Below are 19,329 nucleotides of genomic sequence, written 5' to 3'. Positions count from 1 at the left end.
GGGCTGCCTTTGAACTACCATTCCCAGATCTCAGCCTCTTGAGTAGCTAACATGAGCCTCTGATGCCAGTTATCCTTTTTAAAGGAAGCTGAAGTAAAAAAGTTAAGCAGTTTTGGGCTGGGAAGGTGGCTCAGTGGTAGAGCGCTTGCCTTGCATGCATGAGGCCCTGGGTTCAATTCCTCAGCACCACATAAGCAGAAGAAAAAAAGCCGAAAGTGGTGCTGTGGCTCAAGTGGTAGAGAGCTAGCCTTGAGCTGAAGAGCTGAGGGACAACGCCCAGGCCCAGAGTTCAGGCCCCCCGACCAGACCCCAAAAAAAAAAAAAAAAAAAAGAAAAAGAAAAGTAGAATACAAATCCTGGTCTGCCAGGCTCTGGTGGCTCAGGCCTGTAATTCTAGCTACTGAGGAGGCTGAAATCTGAGGATCATGGTTCAAAGTCAGGTCAGGAAGGGAAGTCCATGAGACTCTTATCTCCAATAAACCACTAGAAAACCGGAAGTGGCACTGTAGCTGAAGCGGTAGAGCTCACGCCTTGAGCTGAAGAGTGCAGGGACAGCACCCAAGCCCAGAGTTCAAACCCCACAACCGACCAAAATAAATAAAATAAAAAAATAAAAAAATCCTGGTCTACTGGTCTATAAAAGCTGTGTATTACCGCTAATAATAATCAGAACTATGTCCAAGCCAGTTTGATTTCCCAAGTGCAAGCTGAATGTGAAAACCATCAACAAAATAGTAAACTCAATTAGTAAATATGACCACTTTTATTTTACAAATGAGAAAATGCAAGTTCAAGAGGCTTTGAATAAAAGACTTCATGCTTCTACCACTATGTATCTTGTTTTTAAAATATATTTTTTATTGTAAAGATACTGTACAGAAGGATTGCAGTTACATAAGGTAATGAGTACATTTCTTATCAAGCATTGCTATCTCCTCCTTTGTTTTTCCCCTTCCATCCCTTCCCTCCCCCACTATGTATCTTGAACCTCCAACTAGAAATCACCTGAGACAAGAGATCTCAGGTCATACTATAAGGTCTCTTCCTCTTTCTCTTTCCTATTTTGAGAAAGGGTTGTTTTCCAAGCTGGCCTCAAAGTTCTGGGATCCTGTGGAGCTCCTCCTTCAGCCTCCCAAATAGTTGACTATATAGGTGTGTACCACTATGCCTCACAACTTGAGTGGTTTTTTTTGTTTTTGTTTTTTCGGTTGTGGGGCTTGAATTCAGGTACTGGGTGTTGTCCCTGAGCTTTTGGGCTCAAGGCTAGCGCTCTAGACCTTTGAGCCACAGTTCCACTTCCAGTATTTGGGTTGTTAATTGAAGATATGACTCTCATGGACTTTCCTACCCAGGCTGGCTTTGAATCATGATCCTCAGATCTCAGCCTCCTGAGTAGCTAGGATTACAACGTGAGCCACCCATGAGCCACTCGTGCTTGACAAGCTTGAGTATTTCTGATAGGCCTTTTACTCTTTGCTATAGGATGCTTTGCATATGCACATCCATAGTTCTCCACAAACTACCACATGAGCATGTGATCTAACCCAGTTTGACAGTTTCACAAGTCACTGTAGATTATTATCTCATGAGCTGCAGAATCACAGAGATCTGAGATTGGATGTAGGTGTCACTACTTACTAGCCATGTGACTCTAGCAAACTTGTGTGTACTAGGACTTGAACTCAGGGACTGGGCATTGTCCCTGGGTTATTTTGCTCAAGGTTGGCATTCTCGCATTTGAGCAATATCTCCACTTCCAGCTTTTTGGTAGTCAACTGGAGATTAGAGCTTCACAAACTTCCCTGCTTTAGCTGGCTTCAAACCTTCACCCTCAGATCTCAGCCTCCTGAGTAGCTAGGATTACAAATGAGAGCCACCAGAGCCTGGCCAAGCAAACTTTTTTTTTTTTGGGGGGGGGGGTCCGGTTACCGGGCCTGAACTCTGGGCATGGGCGCTGTCCCTCAGCTCTTCAGCTCAAGGATAGCACTTTACCACTTGAGCCACAGCGCTGCTTCCGTTTTTTCTTTTTGCTTATGTGGTGCTGAGGAATCGAACCCAGGGCCTCAAGCATGCAAGGCAAGCACTCTACCACTAAGCCACCTTCCCAGCCCCCCAAGCAAACTCCTTAATCCCACATATTTTAGGACTGCTGTATAAATTAAAATATTCAGTCAAGAAGTACAATTAGGGCTGAGATGTAACTCAGTGGCAAAGTGCTTTCTTAGCAAGTGCAACATTCAATCTGCAAAAAAGAAAAGACAAAAAACTACAGTTAAAAAAAGAAGTAAAATTAGAGTATTAAACTGAATACCTCTAAAAAATTCAGTCAAAATCCTAGCTGAGGAAAATGTTACAATTTTGACTCATTTGCAAATTTGGAGAGATCTAACTGGAACTGTGTTTGAAATGTGTTCAAAAAGGCAAAACAGCTGGGCACCAGTGGCCCATGCCTGTAATCCTAGCTACTCAGGAGGCTGAGATATGAGGATTATGGTTCAAAGCCAGCCCAGGCAGCAAAGTCCATGACACTCTTATTTCCAATTAACCACCAGAAAACCAGAAGTGTCACTGTGGTTCAATTGGTAGAACGCTCACCTTGAGCTGAAGAGCTGAGCGACAGCACGCAGGCCCAGAGTTCAAGCTCCACAACTCCCCCCCCAAAAAAAGGCAAAACATGGTGTGGTTAATTGGTGTTTTGGATATATATATATATATATATATAATATATATATATGTATTATATATATATATATATATACATACACACCAGCATAATCTATAGGACTAATTTTCCTAAATTCCATTTGGTAAATAAAGAACTATTTAAAGGCCGATTATTGCAGTGACTGTGACATCAATTTAATAAGATAACATACTCATTTAACACAAACTTTATTGTCTGCTTCAAAACAAAATTTCCAGGAAACAAAATACTTAACAACAGTTGGGTACAAGTGAAATAAAAATCACAGTTTCAAAGAATCAAAATGAGACAACTGGTGAAAGGCAGATCACTTGGTTTCCCCAAAATTAAAATTAAAATTAAAAAAAGAAAACATTAATGTCAGAAAGAATTAAACTTAAGTTTAACAACATTCTCTATAATGCTACATTCCCCAATTAAGAAAGGAGAGTTCACATATACAACTAAATGTTAAGTGTAGAGAAGTGGCTGAAATTCTGCATACTTCATAGTAAATTATGCATGAAAGTTTATTAATTGCATAAACTTCCTGAGTGGCTCCCATGCTGCACGAGGTCTACATGCTTAATATTCATATCAAACAAATTACAGCTTTAAGTGATTGAGCATGACAGACCTTGAACAACTGCACTTTCCGATTAGTCACTTTATCTGCTGAGGACCACAAATCTCAATCTCAAACCTTAAATGACAGTGCAAATCAAAATGCAACTTCAAATAAAACTAAAGGATGACAAACACATTTAAGAGTTTAGTTGACACTGCACATTTTTTTCTCAGAGCTGAATTTCTCTCTTCCCTTCTTGCTTGACTTTTAGCCTTTTTTTAAAGAAAAGAAAATCTTCCAGAATTAATTGGTACACAATTCCACTGTCCCAGTTGAAAATAACTTTAGGGTAACGTAGTTACTACTTCACTTTCCTTCATATGTTGGGGTCAAAATCCCCAACCAGTATTTATATTCATCCTTCACAAAAAGACTATTTCTGGGATGACCTGAAAGCATCTGGCTCTATTCAAATTTCATACTAATTGTATTTTGATTATATTTTCCCATTTGATTGTTTCCGTTTCATAACCTGGATTAGGCTTTTTTTTTTTAAATTTTAATCCTAAAAATTCCATTTACTAAATCTAAGGCCTTTTCTACACACACACACACACACACACACACACAAACATACACACACACACCATTTTCTAGTTCATCTTCTAAACAAAGGGGAGAAAACAAATCCTTGATAAAGATTCAAAAAACAATTGATTCTAGAAAATGGTCTGCACCTCAAATCACCTCAAATGGCTTCAGTTTATCTGAACCAAACAGAAGATGAAGTAACTGAATCCCAAAGTGATGGCAAATATACCTCAGGAATGTATTTATGCAGGGTGACTGAAATACAGTACTTACCAATATAAACTATGCTGTAGTGTTACACAGTAAACATGTGAAACCAGGAATGTCTGGTTACAAACATTTGCTAAGATTTGGGTTGAAAGAGGAATGCGTCATTTTTATCTCTCAGAAAATACAGCACAGAAGCAAGCCAATGCCTCCAGAAACTGTACAGACAGGATAACAGTTATATAAACCCCTTATCACAAACTACAAGCAATTCAACTTAAAATGCAGTGGGCCATTTTAAGATAACAAAATATCACTGCAAATACTTAGCAGTATGCTAATACTTTAAAGGACAGGTCACTGCTGGAGGACTGGTCAAATATTCCATTGTGATAGTTAAAAGTAATTTCAACCCATAGCCCTTTAGGCACAGAGATGAGAAATGCATCTCTTGTAAAAATAAATGCAATGTTACAGGCACTGGAACTAATTTAAGTACATTTGTGACAGTTTGCTTATTTTATAACTAACACTTATAATAAAGTCCTATACTGCCACCAGTCAGATTTATTTCTCTGCTCTCCATCCCCAAATCCTCTTAAGCTTATTTTGCATAGGCACATGGCTCTCATCACTTAAACACAGATTGCCCACAGAGTGATGATACCTCTCATTGCAAACTCATGATGAGTGCTAGAACAAAAAGGCAAGCCAGATTTATAATCTAAAAAAAAAAATACTGAGAATCAAGGGGAACAAAAGTAAGTTTCACAGGTAGTGTTTACTTGTGCATCAAAAACAGCACTGAAAACGAGGTAGATAAACAAAAGTAACTAGACTGGAAGTAAACCTGGGGTTCTAAGATGATAACATCCCACCATACTATAGATCATACTCCACTCAATCCAAAAATCCCAGCGGAAAAGTGCCTTTTAAACTTTCACAGATAATTTTGCTGTCAAACCATTAGTAATCATGCTTGATAGAAGCAAGGGAGGGATGAAAAACAAAATGAGTATTTGTTATATTACAGCAAATTACCTTAAATAGAATTTTCAAGACTGCTACAAATACACATAGAGGGTTATTTTCATTAGATTTACATCAATACTTGTTTCATATTCTTATGATGTTACACCCAACTTCACAGACATAGCAGCAGATACTTCATGATGAGATGCTCACGTTGCCACAGATGGAGATACAGTACTCTTCATCAGACTTGTACTTTAAGAAGTAAACATGGTGGCTGGACATACAAACTATTCCCCAAATAAACATTACAAGCACAATGGTTACGCACGACCTTTTTCTCTTCTACAAGAAAATGAAGAGGATGGGTTTGTGTGTGTGTTTTTTTTTCAAATGAACAAGAAGGCCTATTTTATATAGTAGGCTCGTTGTTAAGTAAGAAGGGAATTTCTGAGCTTTAGTTATTCAAGCATTAGTTGTTTCTGGGGAGGAGAAGTACCTCAGGCAAGGATGAAACCAGCACAATTTATGACTCAGAAAAAAATATGAAAGAATGCAAAATCCTAGATAGAAAACTAGCCAATATTTACAGTCAAAATGACTATAATTGAAATCAAACATTTAAGTAATGGGGAAAAGGAAATAAACCCCACAGCAATGTGAATAACATTATTTTTCTTCATCTCTGCAAAAACTCACTTTTTTCTGTATTCTTAAACTTACACATGTTACATATACACAAAGTATATATAACATATATGCTAACCCAGCTACTGCTGTCAGCATGGAGACAGCAGTACACTATTCACCATCTTCAAACTTTAGAAGACTACTTTTCTTTCCAGCAAAAATCTGAAAAGATTCTAAATATTACAAGGCACTGCAAAAAGTCTGCAGGCAAATAAGAATGATGAATTCTATGTAAAACTGAGGTGGGTGATAAAATGCAGGCCATAGGATACAGAGCAGCCATTACTAAGTGGAACTGTACATATTACCCATGGAGCTTTTTGTTTTATACCCTGGGGTATTTAAAAAGACGGCCATTAAGGAAGAAGTTCACTTTATGTTATATATCTCAATTTAATTATGCAAAATCAACTCATCTACGAAAATATGAACAGATTTTTTTCTTTGAAAGTTATGGATTTCAGGAGGATTGTTTTTGGACACACAGGAAACACTGCAGTGCAAGAATTTGCATGAATGTCCTAAAATCACTTCAACTTGCAAATAAAGCAATACCAGAGAAATGGGAGGAATCTCTACATAAGGTTTGGAAAGACTCCTCTGAAACTGATGATAGTTTATTAAAAAAAAAAAAGAACAACAACAAATAAACCCCAAAACAACTGTGGCTCTTAGCAACAGCGATACTCAAAATGCTACCCTTGATGCTCCCAACCGTGAGAGAACTGCAACGGTGGGTGTGATCTTTAGGTAAGCAATAAAAGACATACTTTAAAGAGTAAACTGAATGCTATAAAGTATATTGCATAAAAACCCAAAAAGAAGGAGTATACATATTAAGTTTTCCTTATTACCTGGCAAGACCAAGGAGGTACAATTTTTTTAGAGGAATATGGAAGAAAAATCCATTTCATTAACAGAAATGGTGAGTGACAATTTGGAATGCTCACCAATAGATAAAACTCCTAATTGGGTAAATGTGGACCAGAAATGACTTTGAAATCTTCAGTGGAAGCTAAGTAGTTTGAACATGTAGACTTAGTAGTTAGATCCCCTTAAAAAAATTCTACTTGGATTTCACAGACTGAGCACTAGGAAACCCTGTGACCAGTCTTTATTATATTTAATTTTATTATAGTTAACTTTCTTAAAAACCAAAGGTGACATTGCCTCCCTTCCTCCTAAAACTGGATAAAACCCAGTAAAGTGCAACTTGACAGTGATCTCTCTCATAGTCTAAAGAGGCTGCCAAACTCATCTAAGATCTAAAAATCAGCTACGATGCTCTAGATTACTAATAAGAAATTATAACAACCATAAAATGGTAATCCAAAATGCTAAGGGCAACTTAAATAGTATCCTTCTAGGGTCTACTCTCTCTTTCTCTGCAGGACAGTGTATACCCCACATCTCTTAGGACCCTGTAAAGCCAGTGTTTCATGTGTAAGTCTCAAAACCTACAAAAAAAACCTACTGTGTTAAGTTCATTTCCCTTCAGAATAATAGATCAATAAAGGTGTTAACTTCAATCCCCTTTGTTAGGAATATAAAGATTTTCCCCCAAATGAGATTCTTATTGGCTGCAAAATATCCTTTGCAAAAGAATGCAAGCCAAACTGATGCCTCTTGAGTGCTCAAAAGCAATGTAGTGTGCACACAAGAAGCAGAGAGCTGCTTTGAATTATTACTGAAATCCAAAAGCAGCTATAGTATCTGTAGAATCAAGGAACTGTTACAGTTCTCATTTTTCCTTTCCCTCCGCCTCACTCAAAACAAGGCTTCACTCCTACTGCTGTGACGACGGGAAGAAAAATCACATTAAAAAGGGCTCATGTTCTGTATTGGTTGACAAAACATTTCCTGCAGTGTTACCCTGCCTCCTGTGAAAGGTAAACTTGTAAGATAAATGTGAAGAACCCCACAAGACTCCAGCTATTGGAGGATCTCACTTTGTCCACATTTGGGGAGAGTAAATTGAAATCATCTTTGTACATTTGAAAGAAAAGTATCATACAGCTGCAGATAACAGCTGTAGCAAAAACAATTTTTTTTTAAAAAAAGAGGACTTCTCAGCAATGCAATGGAAAGTATCCTGGAAATGGTAATGCTCAAGCTGAGCTTATTAAAGCATTCTGAAGAGTATTTTAAAAAAATCAAGTATCAAAGAGGATAGGATTTGAAGTGAAAAAACATTTCTCTGTGCAGTGTTCTATGTGCAAACTGCACATTTCTACAGAATGATAAGCCTTATCAAATATCACACTGGAACAATAAAACACTTACATTTGAAAGTAAACTGAAATGAAGGAAAATATGGCAAAACCCAAGAAGAAGAAAACTTTTAATATCTTAGGTATCCTGAAAATAATTCTGGAAAATAAAATCTCCCTTTTCTTCATCAGCTCTATTCTGGTTCATTTAGGACCAGGAGGGATTGTAGAAGGGATCGTAGATGGATTCTGTGCTGGTGGAGCTGGAAATGCCTGCAAATTCATCCCTGGCTGGAATGGTCCTGCAGATTGGGAAGGAATCACTACAGACTGCTGTGTTGTTCCTGGGATTCCAACCCACTGTAAGGGATACCCTGTGCCTCCTACAGTATTATACTGACAAACATGGGACACTCCGTAAGATGATAATGGCCCAGGAAAGGAGGGGAGTGGAAGTCCTTGTGGCAAAGAAGTTGGGACTGTTCCACGTATTTGGGAAAGAGAAGAAATCCATGTTGATGTGTAGCCCATAGTAGATGGAGTATTCTAACAAAAGAAACATAGAAACAAAAGATCAGTTTATTTTGTATATGCATTTAGCAATCTAAATCCATTTCTATATGTCAGATGCTTTTACACACACACACACACACACACACACACACACACACACACACACACACACACACACACACACACACACACACGCATGCATGTTGGTCCTGGGCCTTGAACTCAGGGCCTGGATGCTGTCCCTGAACTTTTATGCTTAAGGCTAGTACTCTACCATTTGAATCACAACTTCCACTTCCACCACTTTTGGTGGTTAATTGGAGTTAAGAGTATCATAGATGTTCCTGCCAGGCTTCCTTTGAAGTGTGATCCTCAGATCTAAGCCTCTTGAGTAGCGAGAATTACAGGTGTGAGTCACTGGCCTCTGGCTCACTTTTTTTTTTTTTTTCCTCTGGCTCACTTTTTGGTTTACTACTCCCACGTGGCTATCATGTGGGGAACACCAATCTGTGTGTTCAAGATAATTACATATCTTATGTTAGTTCATACTCCTAACTGTTCTGCCTTGCAGCGTATACATTTCAATAGTAACATGCGAGGACATTGGTAAAGTTAGCTCTCTATACTAAGATATCATTGAATAAATGTCACATTACAAAAATAGTTGCCATATATAGGCACTTACAATGTGACACCTGTAATGATACAGCTTTGTAAGTATTAATTTATTTAATCTTCAGTAATTCTGCTAGGCAGGCATTATGATTGCTTAAAAGACATGAAAACGAAGGAAAAGTATAGTAAGTCACATGATAAGTAAATGACTACCTGACAATGGAACCCAAGTCTGTCAAAAAAACCTTTGGCGGTTTTATTCACACACTATTTTTTCCTCACCCTTCCTCCAAACATACTCCTTTGATACTGCAACCAATAGTCAACAAAACCTCCACCTGCATAGTATGTTAGAGGATCTCCTCATAGCAGAATAAAATACACTTCTGTCTTGAAATTTGCCTCAAAATGTCCAGAATCTTACAATGGGGATACTATTTAGGTATTAATTGGTGCCAGGAAGAAAAGAATTCAAAGCCCCCAAGAGGATACATTATTTACTATTTTGAGAAATCTATGACTTAAATATTGTTATTCAGTATTCATTTTTTTTTTTGTTGGTCGTGGGGCTTGAACTCTGGGCATGGGCGCTGTCCCTCAGCTCTTCAGCTCAAGGCGAGCACTCTACCACTTGAGCTACAGCACCACTTCTGGTTTTCTCGTGGTTTATTGGAGATAAGAGTCTCATTGACTTTCCTGCCCAGGCTGGCTTTGAACCATGATCCTCAGATCTCAGCCTCCTGAGTAACTAGGATTACAGGTGTGAGCCATCGGCTCCCACCTTAAAAATATTTTTTGTGCTAGGTGTGGGGCTTAAACTCAGGGCTTGGGTACTGTTCCTGAGTGCTATTCCTCAAGGCTAGTATTCTATCACTTGAGCTGCAGATCCACTTCTGGCTTTTTGGTGGTTACTTGAAGGTAAGAGTCTCATGGACTTTCCTGCCTGGGCTGGCTTTGAACTGTGATCTCCAGATCTCAGTCTCCTGAGTAACTAGGATTATAGAAGGAAGCCACTGGCAACTAGCTAATAAACATACTGTTTGAGACAAAGTCTTACAGTGATGCCCCATTATGTAACCTCAAATTCAGGATACTGCCTCAGCCTCCTAAGTGCTAGGACTACCTTTGTATGCCAACAAGACCAGCTTAAAGCATAGTTTTTTCTTCAGTGCTAAGAATGGAACTCTTGCACTATACCAGATAAGTGTTCTAAAACTGACCTATATTCTCAGCCCCATAAGTGTATTTTCACACTTTCCTTACTTAAAAACTATACACACATTCAAACAGAAGATAGACACATAGACACAAGTTGAGAAGTCTAAATTACTTGTCTTAGAAAGTTGAAAGTATGGCTGGGAAGGTGGCTCAGTGGTAGAGTGCTTGCCTTGCATGCCTGAGGCCCTGGGTTCGATTCCTCAGCACCACATAAGCAAAAAGAAAAAAAGCCGGAAGTGACGCTGTGGCTCAAGTGGTAGAGCCCTAGCCTTGAGCTGAAGAGCTGAGTGACAGCGCCCAGGCCCAGAGTTCAGGCCCCACGACCGGACCCAAAAAAAAAAAAAAAAAAGTTGAAAGTGTTTACTAATTGGCCTTTTCCTGAAAGTGTGCTTACTCTTGGTCTATAGGATAATTTGCTCAAAGACTTCATGACATAATACAGATACACTTAGATATATCTCTTCTGATTATGACAGTTCAGGTTCTAAGATCTGACTCACATTTGAACAGGCTTACTTATTTCGAATTTTAAAACATGAGCACAAATTATATAAGGTAAGCCAGTTACTGGTGGCTCATGACTATAATCCTAGCTACTCAGGAGACTGAGATCTGAGGATTGTGGTTTGAAGCCAGCTCAGGCAGGAAAGTCCATGAGACTCTTATCTCCAATAAACTACTCAGAAAAACCCAGAATTATATTATTCTAGATGCTGCTGTATAAATAATAATTGGGCATCTCCCTAAGAAACTCAAAACATCTTATAATACTTGTCTTATGACATTTTTTTGATACTAAACAAAGATAGTTAAGATAATTTATTGGCTTTAAGAATACTGATTTGAGGGGCTGGGAAGGTGGCTCAGTGGTAGAGCACTTGCCTTGCATGCCTGAGGCCCTGGGTTCGATTCCTCAGCACCACATAAGCAAAAAGAAAAAAGCCGGAAATGGCGCTGTGGCTCAAGTGGTAGAATGCTAGCCTTGAGCTGAAGAGCTGAGGGACAGCACCCAGGCCCAGAGTTCAGGCCCCACGACCGGACCCAAAAAACAAAAAAAACAAAAAAACAAAAAAAAAAAACAAAGAATACTGATCTGAGCTGGGTGCTGGTGGCTCATGTCTGTAATCCTAGCTACTCAAGAAGGCTGAAATCTGATGATCACAGTTCAAAGCCAGCCCAGGTAGGAAAATCTGTAAGACTCCTAACTCCAATTAACCTCCAAAAATCTGGAAATGGAGCTGTGGCTCAAGTGGTAGAATACTACCCTTTAGCACAAAAACTCAGTTTAAGCCCTAAGACTAGCATAAAAAATACTGATATGTAGCACAGGATAGCTTTTCCTCAAAACTCAAACTCTTCTCATGTGATCACATTAATCCTCATTCCATAGGCTTTCTTTTTCCATATTTGTTTGTTTTTAAGATACAATAGTTAAAGACAAGAGCCAGAAAATATGGCTTGCCATATCTTTCCACAAATTATTTTTAAATGGCTCAAATCTACCCTATTCAATTCTATATTGTCTAAGGTTGCTTTGAAACTACAAACAAGATGATAAGTTCTTACCATGTGGCTTAGAATGTCTAAAAATATTTATTAACTGGCAACTACCTGAAAGTTCATTGACTTGGTCTAAAAGATAATTTGCTCAAGGGCTTCATAAATCTAAACCAACATCAAAATCTTGATGCTATCAAGTTACATCACATTCTCATGACCATTGGCCTAAAAAAATAAACTTTTATGGCTTTAGTTTTTATCAAGAGGTTTGGGGATAAACAACTTACTTCATATCCCTTGTTCCAGTTTTCTGTTTCTAGTTTTTGTTGACTCTGCTTAAGCTGGTTTAAACTTGGCTTGATAGGAAAATTTCCTACTGTTTCCTTTGTCCAGTCATCCACCAGTTTATGTAAGTCATCTGTGAACATTCCTTTTTTACTGGCTGGAGATTGCTGGCATGAAGCTGTACTACCCTCCGTACCAAGTAAATCTGAAAAAAATTAATAAACACGGAAACTGTGAAAAAAGAATTATAACTATTAGATAACTCTTGTTAGAACCATGCAACTAATAGTCCCAATTTAAAGTTACTGTTGAGGGGCTGGGAAGGTGGCTCAGTGGTAGAGCGCTTGCCTTGCATGCCTGAGGCCCTGTGTTCAATTCCTCAGCACCAATAAGCAAAAAAAAAAAAAAGCTGGAAGTGGTGCTGTGGCTCAAGTTGTACAGCGCTAGCCTTGAGCTGAAGAGCTGAGGGACAGCACCCAAGCCCAGAGCTCAGGCCCCACGACCGTATTCCCCCCCCTCCCGCCAAAAAAAAAAAAACAAAAACAATAAAGCTACTGTTGAGCCAGTTGACAGTGGTTCACACCTGTATTCCTAGCTACTCAGGATTGTGGTTTGAAGCCATCCAGGGCAGGAAAGTCTATGAGGTACTTATCTCTAATGAACTACCAAAAAGCTAAAAGTGGTGCTGTGGCTCAAATGGTAGAATGCTAGTCTTGAGCAAAAAAACTGAGTAAGAGTGTGAGGCCCTGAATTCGAGACTCATTACCAGCACACACACAAAATAAAGCTATTGTCTTGGATTAATTACTAACTATTCCCCTTTCAGTCCCCAAAGTTTCTTGGACATCAAGCAAGAAACATCTGATTCATATTTTAACAAATTATCTTAGGGGTAATTCAAGTGTGCCGAATCATGAAAAATTAATATAAACTTTAGTCTTTTCATAAGCTTCTTCAGGTAAATACTTAATTTTTTTTTACAGAATCATAAGGCTAGGGATGTACCTCAGTAATACAGTATTTGCCTAGCACAAGGGTAGGGGTTTGATCACTAGCACCACAAAAGGAGAGAGAAAAAGAATCACAGAATGTTAAAAATGGAAAGAACTTGGCTGGGGGTATTACCTTAAGTGGTAAAGCACTTGCCTACCAACTGTGAGGTTCTGGGTTCAAGCCTCAGTATTTCTAAAACAAAATACAAAAAAAGAAAACCAAAAAAGAAAAGAATCTGAGGGGGCTGGGAAGTTGGCTCACTGGTAGAGCGCTTGCCTTGCATGCCAGAGGCCCTGGGTTCGATTCCTCAGCACCACATAAGCAAAAAGAAAAAAGCCGGAAGTGGCGCTGTGGCTCAAGTGGTAGAGAGCTAGCCTTGAGCTGAAGGGCTGAGGGACAGAGCCCAGGCCCAGAGTTCAGCCCCAGGACCGGACCCCCCCCCCAAAAAAAGAAAAAAAAGAATCTGAGAATTGCAATCAAAGCTACTTACTTCGTAGTGGGGAAACCAGGTCCAGAAAAAGTAAATTGACATGGTTCAAGATATTGCAAGCAATTTCCATCAGGATAGCAATGAAATGCTAGTGATTTTCAACAAGTTTCTAAAAACTTTAATCACCTTTCAAATTGTACTCATATTTCTGATATATGGTTAAAATTTAGAAAGACATGGGCAAAGAAATAAAAGACTTCAATCACAGCATTTCGGAGGCTGAGGCAAGAGGATAAAAAGGGTACATAGCAAGCCTGCCTCAAAAAGCTCCCCAAAATTGGGCTACTGGAATGGCTCAAGTGGTAAAGTGACTGCTCACCAAATATAAGATGCTTGAGTTTAAACTCCAGTACCACTAACAAAATAAAACTACCCCAAAATGTCCAAATTAAAGATGAATAAAAAGAATGTTTATCTGGAATAGTGGAAAAGACAACACAGATGGTTTAATAAGCCTCGGTATAGGATATCCTAAAGCATAAGATATTCAAACAAATGAAATCAGTTTTACTGATGACTCAGTCAGTATAAATTATCCTAATTTGGGGGCTGGGAAGGTGGCTCAGTGGTAGAGCGCTTGCCTTGCATGCATGAGAAAAAAGCCAGAAGTGGCGCTGTGGCTCAAGTGGTAGAGCCCTAGCCTTGAGCTGAAGAGCCAAGGGACAGCGCCCAAGCCCAGAGTTCAGGCCCCATGACCAGACCCAAAAAAATAAATAAATAAAAATAAATTTTAAAAAATTATCCTAATTTGAACATTACACTAGTCTTTATAACTTAGTACTATTATTTGTGCTTACAAAATCTTTTTGTGTTCCAGTACTGGGGCTTCAACTCAGGGTCTAGGGACAGTATTTGAGCTGCTTTTGCTCAAAGCTAGCACTCTACCACTTCAGCCATAGCACCAGTTCTGGCCTTTTCTGTTTATATGGTACTGAGGAGTTAAACCCAGGGCTTCATGCAAACTAGGCGAGCACTCTATTACTAAGCCACATTCCCAGCCCAAAACCATTTTTTTTTTTTTTTTTTGTCGGTCGTGGGGCTTGAACTCTGGGCCTGGGCACTGTCCCTCAGCTCTTCAGCTCAAAGCGAGCGCTCTACCACTTGAGCTACAGCGCCACTTCCGATTTTCTGGTGGTTTATTGGAGATAGGAGTTTCACGGTCTCTTCTGCCCGGGCTGGCTTTGAACCGCGATCCTCAGATCTCAGCCTCCTGAGTAGCTAGGATTACAGGCGTGAGCCACCAGCGCCAGCTTGTCCAAAACCATTTTTGTAAGCCAAGAACTTAAAGAGTGGTCAAAAATTAATTTTAGGAAGTACATTTGTGAACATTAATCACTAACATTTCCAAGGATTTAATTAAATAAGCATATAATTATGTGGTCTTCTTTTTGTAATCATGAGAAAATATAGAAAATACAAAATACAAGAAGCCTTTATATCAACAATAGTCAAAGTACTGTGTGTCATCTTTGAAACTTATAACAAGGGTTTTATACAGACATACCCAACAATGAACACGTTATTTTATAGACAGTGAGACTAAGAATGAGAAAGTAAACACACAGGGTTAGATATGGGAACTAGAGTCTAGGCATCCTGACTGTTATTGGTAACTTAGTATTGACAAGATTTCCATTGTACTTTGGCAAGCCTATATAATAATCTGGGAAATGGATGAGGAAATTGCTAAATAAGGAGGATCACAGTAAGTTCAATGATGGCATTTCTATCTATGAACCCTTAACTACTGAAAACTTAGATTTAAAAAGATTAAATATTAAATGCAAACATATTAGTGAAAATTGATTAACAAGTATAATGAATGAACTGGAACATTCATATATATGGATGGTTTCTAATAATAATGGTTTCTAAAATGGAGCTGTGGCTCAAGTGATAGAGAGCTAGCCTTGAGCAAAAAAGCCCACACTGTGCCTAGGCCCTGAGTTCAAGCTCCAGGATTGATGTGTGCATGTGTGCCTGTATCCTGTATCCCCACAGTTCAGGCCCCAGTATTGGTGCATGTACACACACACACACATTTATTATTATTATTTTATAATAAAAGTATCAATTTTTCTTGTTATCCATCTGTATACATCTACCTCTCTGGCAACTTCAATGAAGGAACAAATTGCACAGCAAAGTTGAGGACGACTTCAGAGCTGATGCTTTTACAGATTGGATTCTTAGCCTGGGATAATAGCATCAGGTGGGATTAAGAAGAGAGCTAGAAATAAATTTATGTTAGTGCCTGCAGTTTTATGCGTCTAGAGTATCTTAGGAATATTCTGAACCATGATCCTCCAATCTTGGCCTCCAGAGTAGCTAGGATCAGAGCGTAAACCACTGTGACCTGCATAGCTTTTATTTTTATTTTTTAAATTATCTTACATTAGTTTTACAGGTGGGGGGGGATTTCATTATTACCTTCCCACACGTTTACAATATATTCTTTTTTTTTAATTGTGAAAGTACCATACAGAGGGGATACAATTACATGAGCAAGGTAATGAGTACATTTCTTATCAAGCATTGTTGCCTCTTCCTCTGTTTCCCCTTACCATCCTTGTCCTCCCATCTTCCCTCCCCCTTACAATATATTCTAATCAATCTTACCTCTATTACCTTCCTCATCTCCTGCTTTCCCATGTAAATTTTAGCAGGTTTGATTGTTCTATTATCATTGTTGCAAATAATCTATTTACACAGGATTCAATTTTCTTCATTCTTGTTATCCCAGTCCCTTCCTAATAGTACCCCCAACAAAGTCTATTTCTCTATCCCTGTCCAAAATCGCCTCCCCCTTTTTTGCCAGTCTGGGATTTTCACTTGTGGTCTGGGCACTGTCCCTGAGCTTCTTTTGCTAAAGGCTAGCACTGTACCACTTGAGTCACAGTGCCACTTTCAGCTTTTTCTGTTTGTGTGGCACTGAGGAAATGAACCTGGGGCTTCATGAGTGCCAAGCAAGCATTCTACCACTAAGCCACATTCCCAGCCCTACCGTCCCCTTTTTGACCAACAGCTTTTACTGAGGTTCTTTATGCTGTTATCACATATGTTTGCAATGTACTATAAAGCTATCCATCCTCCATCTTATTTTCTGAAGTATAGTTTTGTGTGAGCATCAGAACCCAAACAAAACTAGCAGAAAGAATTCAAAACTAGCAGAGAGAATTCAATGTTAGACCAAACTTCAGCTGAATATTAAGCAATGAAGATAGAGGGGGCATTCCTGGAAGCTAGGCTTAAAAAGAAAACATTTTAAGCAAGGAACCCAAGGACAATACACTATAGGATGGACATGCTACACATATTTAGTCCACCATAAAATTTGGACCTAATACACTGAAAAAAATATTTGAGGATTCTGAATAGTAGCAGGTTGACCAAAATAAAAGGACTATTAAAATGACAGCATCATCTTTCCTGTTTTTACCCTATGGGTAATGTAGACATGAGTACTGTCATATTCAGTAAGAGATACCACCAGAGCTGACCACTGGTGGCTCATGCCTGTAATCCCAGCTACTCAGGAAGCTAAGATCTGAGGATCAGTTTGAAGCCATTCCAGGCAAAAAAGTCCATGAGACCCTTATCTCTAATTAACTACCAAAAAAACCAGAAGTGGAGCTTTGGCTAAAGTGGTAGAGTGCTAGCCTTGAGCAAAAAAGCCCAGGGACAGCACCCAGGCCTTGCTTTCAAGCCCCAGGACCAGAACACACAAAAAAGTCCCAGTACCCACACAAGAGAAAAAAAAAAAGAAAAATGAAGTGATGTCATTTGCAGAAAAATGGATGAAGTTGGAGAACATATGTTGATTTTGGTAAATTAAGCTGAACACGCCAAATATTATATGTTTTCTCATATGTAGAAGCCAAACATAAAAGACACATACATACTCAAGGGCATGTACATCCATGTATATACCTATATACATATATGTAGAACATAGATTCTAAGTCTGATTCTAACATAGATTATAACTATGGACTACATAGGATCATGAGCAGAGTAAGGAAAAAAGATGAATGTGGGTGGAGAAGAGAGGGAGGAGAGAATGAGTGAACATATGTAGGTAAAATGTAGGTAACTCCGCTGTATATCACCTCTAAAACAATAATGTAAATTAGAAAAATAGCAAGATGAAGGAGGAATAAATGAAATAAAATACAACTGTGTGTGAAGACAGCATAAAGAACTTCAATGAAGCTGGGCATTGGTGGTTCATGCTTATAATCTAGTTACTCAGGAGGCTGAGATCTGTAGATCCCATTTCGAGGCTAGCCAGGGCAGAAAAGTCATGAAACTCTTATCTTCAATGAACTACTCAGAAAAATCCAGAAGTGGTGTTGTGGCTCAAATGGTAGAGCACTAGCTTTCAGTACCAAGAGGCTCAGGGACAGTGCCCAGACCTTGAGTTCAAACCCCAGGGCTGGCAAAACAAACAAAAACCTTCAATGAAAGCTGTTGATCAACAGGGGATGGGAAGGGTGAAGAAAGAAAGAGTAATAGGATTATTTTGAGTAAAGTACAATATATGCACATCAGAAATGCCCTTGGTGCAATTAATACACAATAAAGAAAGAAAAAAACCCAAATGACAGAAAAACAGAATAGGCTTGAATTGGAGGAAGTGAGCACTAGTAAGATTTGGGGAGGTCTAACAAAGATGGTAAATGATAGTGAACATGGTTGAACTCGTTTATTTGTATGTGTGTAAGTAGAACAAAAAACATGAAATTGTTTTAGGACCAGGGAATGGGAGAAAGTGATGGGGGGGTTGAGGTTGATTGGGGTACACTATATACATGTGAGGAAATGGGACAGTGTAACTTTCCTTGTACAATAAATGTATACTGCTAATAAAAAGAGCTTCAAGCAGGGTCCTGATGGCTCACACCTGTAATCTTAGCTACTCAGAAGGCTGAGATCTGAGGATAGAACTCAAAGTCAGCCAGGACAGGCAAGTCCAAGAGACTCATCTCCAATTAACCACCAAAGTCAGAAGTGCAGCAGTGGTTCAAGTGGTAGAGCACTAGCCTTGAGCACAAAAGCTCAGGGACAGTACCCAAGCCCTGAGTTCAAGACCCAGGACTAGAACACACAAGAAAAGCTTAGGAATTGGACATGGTTATGCATGTGTGTATTCCTAGCACTCAGGAGGCTGGAGAACTATGTGTTCAACACCAGCCTTTGGTATATAGCAAAATCCCATTTCAAACTCTCTCTCAAAAGTAAATAAAAATAATAACAGAAATAAAGGACATTTAAAACAGCAGAACAACTGGGAAAACTCAGAGCAGGAAAATAAAGGTAATGCCACTACAGATTCCCTAAGATATTAAGCAGATAATAATGAACAACTCTCTCTCTCTCTCTCTATATATATATATCACAAAACAGATGAAATGGAAGTTTCTCCCAAAGCACAAAAACTCACCAACACGAAATATATACATTAAATATATAACCAGAAGATCTTCACTAGCCTTACAACAGACAAGGGTCTCATATCTAAAATATAACTGGAACTCAAAAAATTAAATCCCCAAACAACAAATCTTCAAAGAAACAACTGCCCAATAAGTAAGTGGGCTAAAGACTTAAAGAGAAACTTCTCTGAAGAGGAAAGAAGGATGGCCAATAGACACATGAACCTCCCTAGCCATAAAAGAAATGCAAATCAAAACAACATTGAGATTCCACCTCACCCCAGTTAGAATGGCTATAATCAAGAACTCTAATAACAACAGATGCTGGAGGAGATGTGGACAGATGGGAACCTTACTGC

At 38.8% G+C, this 19,329-nt stretch overlaps 1 protein-coding gene across 4 annotated transcripts in view; it reads right to left on the bottom strand.

The window, feature by feature from the left end:
* Positions 1–7,826: 7,826 nt before the first annotated feature.
* The window catches only part of Wnk3 (WNK lysine deficient protein kinase 3), a 109,051-nt gene continuing 97,548 nt past the window's right edge, over positions 7,827–19,329 (bottom strand). For all 4 annotated transcript variants that reach the window (XM_042684874.1, XM_042684876.1, XM_042684875.1 and 1 more), the window contains exons 21-22: positions 12,055–12,257; positions 7,827–8,467 (exon numbers count right to left, since the gene is read on the bottom strand). In XM_042684874.1, the coding sequence (XP_042540808.1) occupies positions 8,126–8,467; positions 12,055–12,257 (545 nt within the window). In that variant the 3' untranslated portion in view covers positions 7,827–8,125. The remainder of the gene's footprint in view (positions 8,468–12,054; positions 12,258–19,329) is intronic.

This window comes from Dipodomys spectabilis, unplaced genomic scaffold (genome assembly GCF_019054845.1).
Source record: "Dipodomys spectabilis isolate Male_0828 unplaced genomic scaffold, ASM1905484v1 ptg000091l, whole genome shotgun sequence".
NCBI lineage: Eukaryota > Metazoa > Chordata > Mammalia > Rodentia > Heteromyidae > Dipodomys > Dipodomys spectabilis.
The sequence above is the reverse complement of the archived record's forward strand: the minus strand, read 5'-3'. Positions and strand labels throughout refer to the sequence as shown.